Consider the following 7,383-nt stretch of genomic DNA (forward strand, 5'->3'; position numbering starts at 1 on the left):
CAGGGGCCCGCGTCCCGGGGCCGGTCTTGCTCCGGGGCTGGGGTTCCCGCGCGGCTGTGCTGGCCGTGGAGGAGCAGCCCGCCGTGTGCCCTGGGCGTTCAGCGGGCCGCGTTCTGCGCGGTGCTGTGCAGAGCTGTGCTTCTTTCGCAGGAGGGCCTGAAGCAGTGCCTGTCCGAATTCCGGCGGGAGCTCGCCTGGGTGGAAAGGCTTGATGTGACTTTGGGCCAGGTCCCGGACCCCACCATACAGAGTACTTCTAACAAAGATGCTCTTGATCCTGAGAATGATTTCCAGAGAGAGATGAGCTTGTAAGTGTTCAAAAAGGGAGATTTTTTTTTTCTAGGGTCCTGTCATAGCGCTGCATGGGTGGAGTTCTGTTTCACAGCTGTGCTGCAGGACTGCCACACTGGCTGTCACCAGGTTCACGTCACTCTTGGGCCATGTATTTTAGATTTAGTGGCTCTGAATGTTTTCCAAAATGACTACAGATTAATACTAGTATATTAAACGTTTCTTGTGACTGGAAATAGTTTATCAGCACACTCCCATCCTTTCCGGAAACGTTTATTTAAGTCGGTTGCAGGACTGTGGCTTTAACACAGCATATGGAATTTTTTTTTGGTTGTTTTGGTGTTATTACAGCTCTCTTGCCTTGCCTTTTATAAACCAGCGTATAAAACTGTAACTGGAAACGAGATAAATGTCTATGTGCAAGATAAAAGCATTAATGTTGCACTAAATTGTACCTAAATTGCTTTTAGTAGCACTGGCTGCTGTAGGGCACAGCATGTTGGTGTAATTCTAGACCAGTGCTGGTCGGCTCCCAGAGTGAGCTGGCTTATGTGAGCAGAGTTGCTGTCTGTGCTGCGGGGCGCCGGGCAGGCAGGGACAGAGCTGGTGCTGTGCTCTCTCCCCAGCTACCGGCAGGCGCAGGCGGCGGTCCTGGAAGCCCTCCCGAGGCTACATAAGCTCCAAATTCCTACTAGAAGGCCGGATGATTACTTTGCAGAGATGGCCAAATCAGACCAACAGATGCAGAAGGTATGTGCAGTGGATAACTGCTTTCTTTCCTGTGGTGTGTGTTGGTTTTAGTCTGTTAGGGATTAACGTTGAAGTGAGATGTGTGAATACTTACCTTCATCTCTTTGACAAATGCCTGTGACAGTGTTTGGGTTTGAAATTTTGTTTGTGGTGGGAAATTCCCTCCTGTTTAGGTATTTCAATGCAGTGCGGGGATTTACAGAATAGGGTGGAACATTAATTAGGAAAGGACATTCATGTTCTGTCCTGAAGTTATTTAATAATAAAAATGGAAACTTTTTTTCTCTGTATGTGTGACAGTGGTTGTAAAGTTGACTGTGTTTATGCTCTTTGACCCAAGACTTGCAGTCAGCTGTGGCATTAATGTGATCCTTTTTCCCTATTTAAGTATCACCCTTTGTTTATACCTAGTGTGTTTTGGTTGTGTATGAAATAAAGCTGTATGTTGTTGAATTAGTCTGTCATGGGTACTAATTCATATTTGTGCAGGAAATTAGAATTTCACAGACTTGTTTGTTCCTTTTTGAACAAAGGCCACCCTAAGTTTCATTTTAGTTTATAAATAAAAACCACATTGTGTAGGTTGAACAGGAGCTGGAGTCTATTTTGGAGGTTCATGTATGACTTGGTCACTCTTCTAACAGCTGATAGAATCTTGCTAGAAAAGATGAAAATTAATAATTAGCTTGTCCTGAGTCTTAAGTCAGTTCTGCACATTTGAGTTACCTTCTTTTGCTGGCTTCTGTTTGAAGGACAGAGTTTTTATCACCTAGTGGAGTCACAGACTGAATCCAGAATGTCTACATTGAAATCTTTCTCATCCCTTGTAATGTGACGTCCTTACAGAAATGTGTGTGAACAAGGAGGAAACAAAAAAGATGTTTCCTATGGCATGGAAGAGTTGTTCACTCTTCTACAGTGCTTTACTTCTAATAATACAAAGAAAGAAACTATCAGGTCTTCTAGGTACACTTGTGTAGACTGATAAGATAAGATGTGACAATACACTCTTGCTTAGTGGTTCCATCAGGGCCTGTTAGAAGCCTTTGTCTTGTCTGTGTGTGAGGTTTTTAATAACCAGATACTGTCCACAGGTGTGTTTCTGTAATAACTGTTTCAGCCTTGAGTTAAACGAACTCAAGCCTTATAAAGCATTGTCTGATTGAGAAATGTTTTAATCTTTACATTTACTGATATTTCACATAATTATTGATTTCAGGACTACACAGCAATCATAAAACTCATATTTTCTTTTGTGTTACTAATCCATTTTGTTTGTTTTATCCCCTAATAAGATTCGACAGAAGCTTAAGAGTAAACAGGAAGCAATGGAGAGGTCTGAGAAAGCGAAACAGCTCCGTGCAATGAGAAAATATGGCAAGAAGGTGAGGAGGAGCTATAAAAGGGGCCTGTCTATGACAGGAATCTAGAGCCTTAGCAAGGAGCTCAGAAAGTGAGACCACAGAAGCTGGCTAAAACCTATGGAATCTGTCTAGTCTTCCATATAGCTGCTTTGAATGAAGACAGAGCAAAAGATGGGTTACTTAAAAAAAGTATGGGACACTGCGAGAGACAACACTAACATTCTGCTTCTCATCTCAGGTGCAAACTGAGATTTTGCAGAGGAGACAAAAGGAGAAAAAAAATATGTTGAATGCTGTCAAGAAATACCAGAAAGGTAAAGTTAACTTGTCCAAGAGAGCGAATGTCGTGGCAGTAGTGATGTGCGAGCAGTGCAGTGCAGTGCGATGTGTGTGTTTTTCTGTAGTGTGGGACACTGAGCTTGAAAGGCTGCTGCTGGGCAGAATCGTATGCCAGTAGCAGTGGGAGTCCTCCCAGGGGGCTGTGCTTCAGTGAGGGTGACTTATTGCTGTTACTTGCTTAGGCTGAAAACTCATATTTTCTGTGGTGGCAGCTGAGCGACTGTTATGTCTCTGCTTTTGCAGGTCTCTCTGACAAGCTGGATTTTCTAGATGAAGAGCAGACGTTGTCTCAGGGGAATAAAAAAGGCAATGCAAGTCAACGGATAAAGAAAGGGTGAGACCAGAAAAGAAAGATATTTAAATGCAGAATCTTTTTTTCTTTTTTTTTTTTTTTTTTTCAGTCTTTTAGGGGGTTATTTTGTGGAACAAGAAAACAGTTCTGATTAATGTTGGTTAAAAAAGTCTGAGGTGGCTTTCTGTCTGTGGAGAGGAGGAAAACTGGCCAGAATGGAACAGATTGAAATGTGCTAACTGCTTGTCTCCTCAATAAGAGGGCAAAGGTTTCTGATGGCTGATGGGAGTCCATCAGCAAGTGCATGTGCCTCCTTGAGAGCTTCCTGAGGAAAGGAATCTGGGTGACGATGCTGTTCGGTGGTTTTTCAGGCCAAATGCCAAAAGGCGATACAAGAATCAGAAGTTTGGTTTTGGTGGGAAGAAGAAAGGCTCAAAGTGGAACACAAAGGAGAGTTTTGATGATGTATCCAGCTTCCGGTCAAAGGTGGCTCACAACAAGGGCCCACGAAGAGGAGGAAAAAAAGCCCTAAATGTAAGTAAGATGTTGCATGCAAATGATCCTGGTTAGCTGGGAAGGCCGGCCCAAGTCTGGGAGGGAGAGATGAGTACATGTTGGGTGCCTCCAGCATCAAAAAGTGACAATGCCTGTCTTTGGGAGCTGAGCATCATTCAGTTGCAGACACTGAGGTCGGTGGCTCAGTAACTGAGCAGAGAAACAACTACCAAGTACTGTTTGTTGCTACCTGTGTGGTAATACCTCCCTCTCCAGAGATACTGACAGATGTCCTCTCCTTGGTATCCTTCCCAGGCATTAGAGCTGGGACAAAGACTGAGGACATGAAAATAAAGATCAGATTTTTTTTTTTTTTTTCCAGAAGAGACCTGGAAAGAGAGCAAGGCAGAAAATGAAGAGCCGAGCACGATAAGAGGACTGTGCTCCCCACTGGGGTTCTTAAGTTTCTGTGCGTGGCAAGGTGTGTTTCTGCTGTCATCAAGCAGCTAACTGTGGAGCAAGGCTGGGTGCTTCCAAGTGGCAAGGCAAAAAGTCAGTGGAAACTTGTGCCTTAGTGCCTGTTTTTGTTGAAGGATTGTTTTCTACTTAAAACCTTTGGTGTGGGAACGCATTAAATGGTTTGCACAGAACTATGTCAAATTTTTGTTTAGCTGTGTTAGAAATGATGGCTGAAGCCTGCCCTTTGTTCTTTTCATTCTGACAGCTTTTTCCATAGCTGTTGTTGACGTGTACTTGGTGAACTTGAGTTCTGGGTCATGTTGCCAATGTCAAAATAAGAAGTCTGGAGTCTGTCAAGATGTTAAAGTTTTTTAAGACTATTTATATAGACGGGTTTTGAAACAGCAGTGAGACAAATGCAGCAATCTTATAAATAAATTTATTTCTGTAATTATTGTCAGACTGCGAATCTGGACAGACTGAGGTTCTCTCTTATCTATGCGTGCTCCTCTGCTGCAGGTCCTTAGAGTGCTCCTCCCCATGGCCCCCGGCAGCCATTTATTTAGTGATATCAGTTTTCCGGCGTGGGAAGTAGAGCCTGCAGTCGGTCCGGTCCAGGGGAATCTGGGAAAGAGAAATGATGAATAGTCATGTGCTTTTCTAGAATTAGCAGCAGTCCCTCCTGAGGAGAGTGACACACAGTGTTCTTGCTGCTGAGAAATGTCCCAGTGATAAACGAGTAGGGTACCACTTATTTTAGACTAAGCTGTTTGCTGCCTCATTATGTCAGAACCTGGTGAAAAAGGAAAACAACATACGAAACAGCATCTTGAGTCCTGACTCTATAGTTTAACTCACTTCCCTACATGCAAATTTAGTTGCCTCTTTCTTGCTAGTCTAATCCTACCAGCAGTATCGAACAGCATAAAGCCCTGTTGGGATGTCTGTCTCTAGCCTTGTCATGAGTAACTAGTTTACCTCAAGTGTAATATGAAAAGTTACAGAAGACTATCTTATTTTCTTATTTATCTTAGTTTTCTTTGTAACAGACCATAGTAAATCAGGCCTTCATTTGCCTTTCTGAAAACTAACCTAAAAAGTCAGTCATCATCACAGGTATTTGTTTGTCAGACATGATTGATGACCCAGCTTGTTAATAAGATGTCTTTTCCTCCTGTTTATTCACATGTCCCCAGATGAATCCTCACCAGTGTACACTACCTTGGGTATACTTATTAGATTATTAATGTTATGGTTCTGCTTGCCATTTGTTTGAAAGGTACTGTAGAGCAACACATTTCTTTTCCCAGTACTTAACGTACGTCACTTCGCATGGCTTACTGTGCCATTTCTCGTGGCTGAGCGCCTCAGTAAACAGCCCTAACTCCATATGTGGCATTTGGCAATATGCTTGGAGTTGACTGTCATTGTGCATATTTTATGTACAAGTTTCTCTGGGGAAGTGTACTGTCTCTGTGTTCACAAGCCTATGCCAGTGTGAAGAGTTCTCTTAGGTGTAAATTTTATAAACTTGTCTGTGAACAGCTCTTCTCATTCCTAGTAATTCCAGTTTTCCATGTTTGCCACAAATTTACTTGCATTATTATCTTTCACTGTGATGAGCTGAACCTCTCTGAATCCTGTAAAGAGCTGAGACCTTAAGCACCCTACTCACCAAAGGTGTTGTGTTCCAGCCTATTTCTTGGCTTTCAGTTTGTGGTTCTGAATATTTCTTTGTTGGCTCCAGTGCTGCATGGTGAATAAGATTCAGAAACTCGGCTGTAGGTTTAAGAGACACAAATACAAATGAAAGGAAGTATGTTTAAAAAGCAGTCACCTGTGGATGCATGTTAAAATAGGACATCCTAACTCTGTCGAAGCAATGGCAAGGAAGCCAGGATTGGAGGCAACCTCTGTGCTGCTTCTGCAAGTGGCTGTGTTAAGAGAATGCAGAGTGATATTTCTTCTTAGATTTGTCCTGATGAAGTTTCAAGATTTGCCTGCTTGTACTGCCCTGCTAATTCTATAATTCCTGGGTACTGTACTGCAGTGTCTTTTCTTATACCACATCTAGTATCAACAGTGCTCCACGTTAGCTCTTGCCTTTCTGAGCTGCCTGAGACCTGCTGCCTTTCCCTGTTTTGTTTTGGGTTCCCCCTCCCCAGTTCTTGGCTAGAGCAGAGAACTTTAATGGACCATGAGACGTTTTTAAACAAAACTGGCATGTTAGTAATAAAGGAGTGGTGGCTATAAGGGTTCCTGTTACCGGTGCTATAAAACAAGTCTTGGCAACCATTTCTTGCCCTATGTGCTGTTAGGTAGCATCAGCAATGACAGGCAACGTATAAAACATATTTCTAGATTATTTTTTTTTGTATTTTCCGCTGAAAGAGGTTTAGATTTTTGAGCAGAATTTCATAGTATGGTAACTAAGAACAGAAATAAAAACTTAATTGCATGAATGCAAGCTTGCACTGATAATGAAAAGTAATGGGAAAGGGCCTTAAAGTAGAAAAAACCCTGCCTTATGTTTAACAAAAATAATGAATGAGTTTAACTTTCTTGTATTGTCACAGGGGTGTTTCCACATATGTCATCTTTTAGACTAATTGGAATTTTAAAGCCTTCTTTATTAGTCATTTTCTTATGTAATTATCACAAGCTGTTCAGAGATTTCTTACCATCTGCTGGCTCTTCTACATTATCATGCCAAGACATCGGCTTCCTGGCGATGGTGTGCACTGGGAGGAAAGAGCACAGGTGAATCGTGTTAATGTGAGTTGAGCACCACAGCCAGCCAGGGGGATCTGCCACTGCACATGGTCTTTTTGGTTAGTCCCCAGTCAGGCCCAGCTGTTTCACCAAAGTTGCAAAGGACAACACCACGTGTAGAGAGTAAAAAAGGGTTTTAATATTAGAGTGTGGTCTAATAGCAACTTCCTAGAAGAGGAAGGGTGTTAAGTGTGCTAAAACCCTTTCTACTCGGTGGTGCCTGCACTCACCACATCGGAGTTCTACCCTACCCAGGCAGTGGCATGCAGAGTGCCAACTTTCAGGCAATTATTTGCCTTTGATTTGTTTTTGGTTTATTGTAAAAGCTAGACCTGAGTGAATCTATTCACATCACCCACCCCGGCCAGCACAGATTAGATGTTTTATGACTGTGGCAGGTAGAAATCCCCCCGGGGGCAGAGGAAACGGGGTGTAGTGTCGGGGCTCTCTGTCCCATCTTAGCTCTGCGGAGTTCGCTCAGGATCCGTGGGTTCCAGAGCCTCAGCCGTTGCCTGGGTTACGTGTGTTTGCTGCGGCTCGGCGCTTCCCGCGCGTTGCCCGTGCCGTGGGGCCGTACCGGGGTGGAACGGGTTCACGCTGAACTCCGTGTGCAGCCTCTGG

At 43.4% G+C, this 7,383-nt stretch overlaps 2 protein-coding genes across 2 annotated transcripts; one reads left to right on the plus strand and one right to left on the minus strand.

Annotated features, from left to right (window-relative positions):
• Positions 1-150: 150 nt before the first annotated feature.
• EBNA1BP2 (EBNA1 binding protein 2) lies at positions 151-4,339 on the plus strand (the record flags this gene model as incomplete). Its single annotated transcript, XM_008939337.1, has 7 exons — positions 151-308; positions 918-1,041; positions 2,337-2,426; positions 2,644-2,719; positions 2,988-3,078; positions 3,408-3,570; positions 3,914-4,339. Coding segments are annotated over 7 exons (753 nt in total), but the record flags the coding sequence as incomplete, so codon positions are not given.
• Positions 4,340-4,482: 143 nt separating this feature from the next.
• On the minus strand, positions 4,483-7,379 carry FAM183A (family with sequence similarity 183, member A; the record flags this gene model as incomplete). The annotated part of the gene is given in 4 exon segments (XM_008939338.1): positions 4,483-4,614; positions 5,666-5,769; positions 6,672-6,731; positions 7,340-7,379. Coding segments are annotated over 4 exon segments (336 nt in total), but the record flags the coding sequence as incomplete, so codon positions are not given.
• Positions 7,380-7,383: the final 4 nt, after the last annotated feature.

This window comes from Merops nubicus, unplaced genomic scaffold (genome assembly GCF_000691845.1).
Source record: "Merops nubicus isolate BGI_N331 unplaced genomic scaffold, ASM69184v1 Scaffold32434, whole genome shotgun sequence".
Taxonomy (NCBI): Eukaryota; Metazoa; Chordata; class Aves; order Coraciiformes; family Meropidae; genus Merops; species Merops nubicus.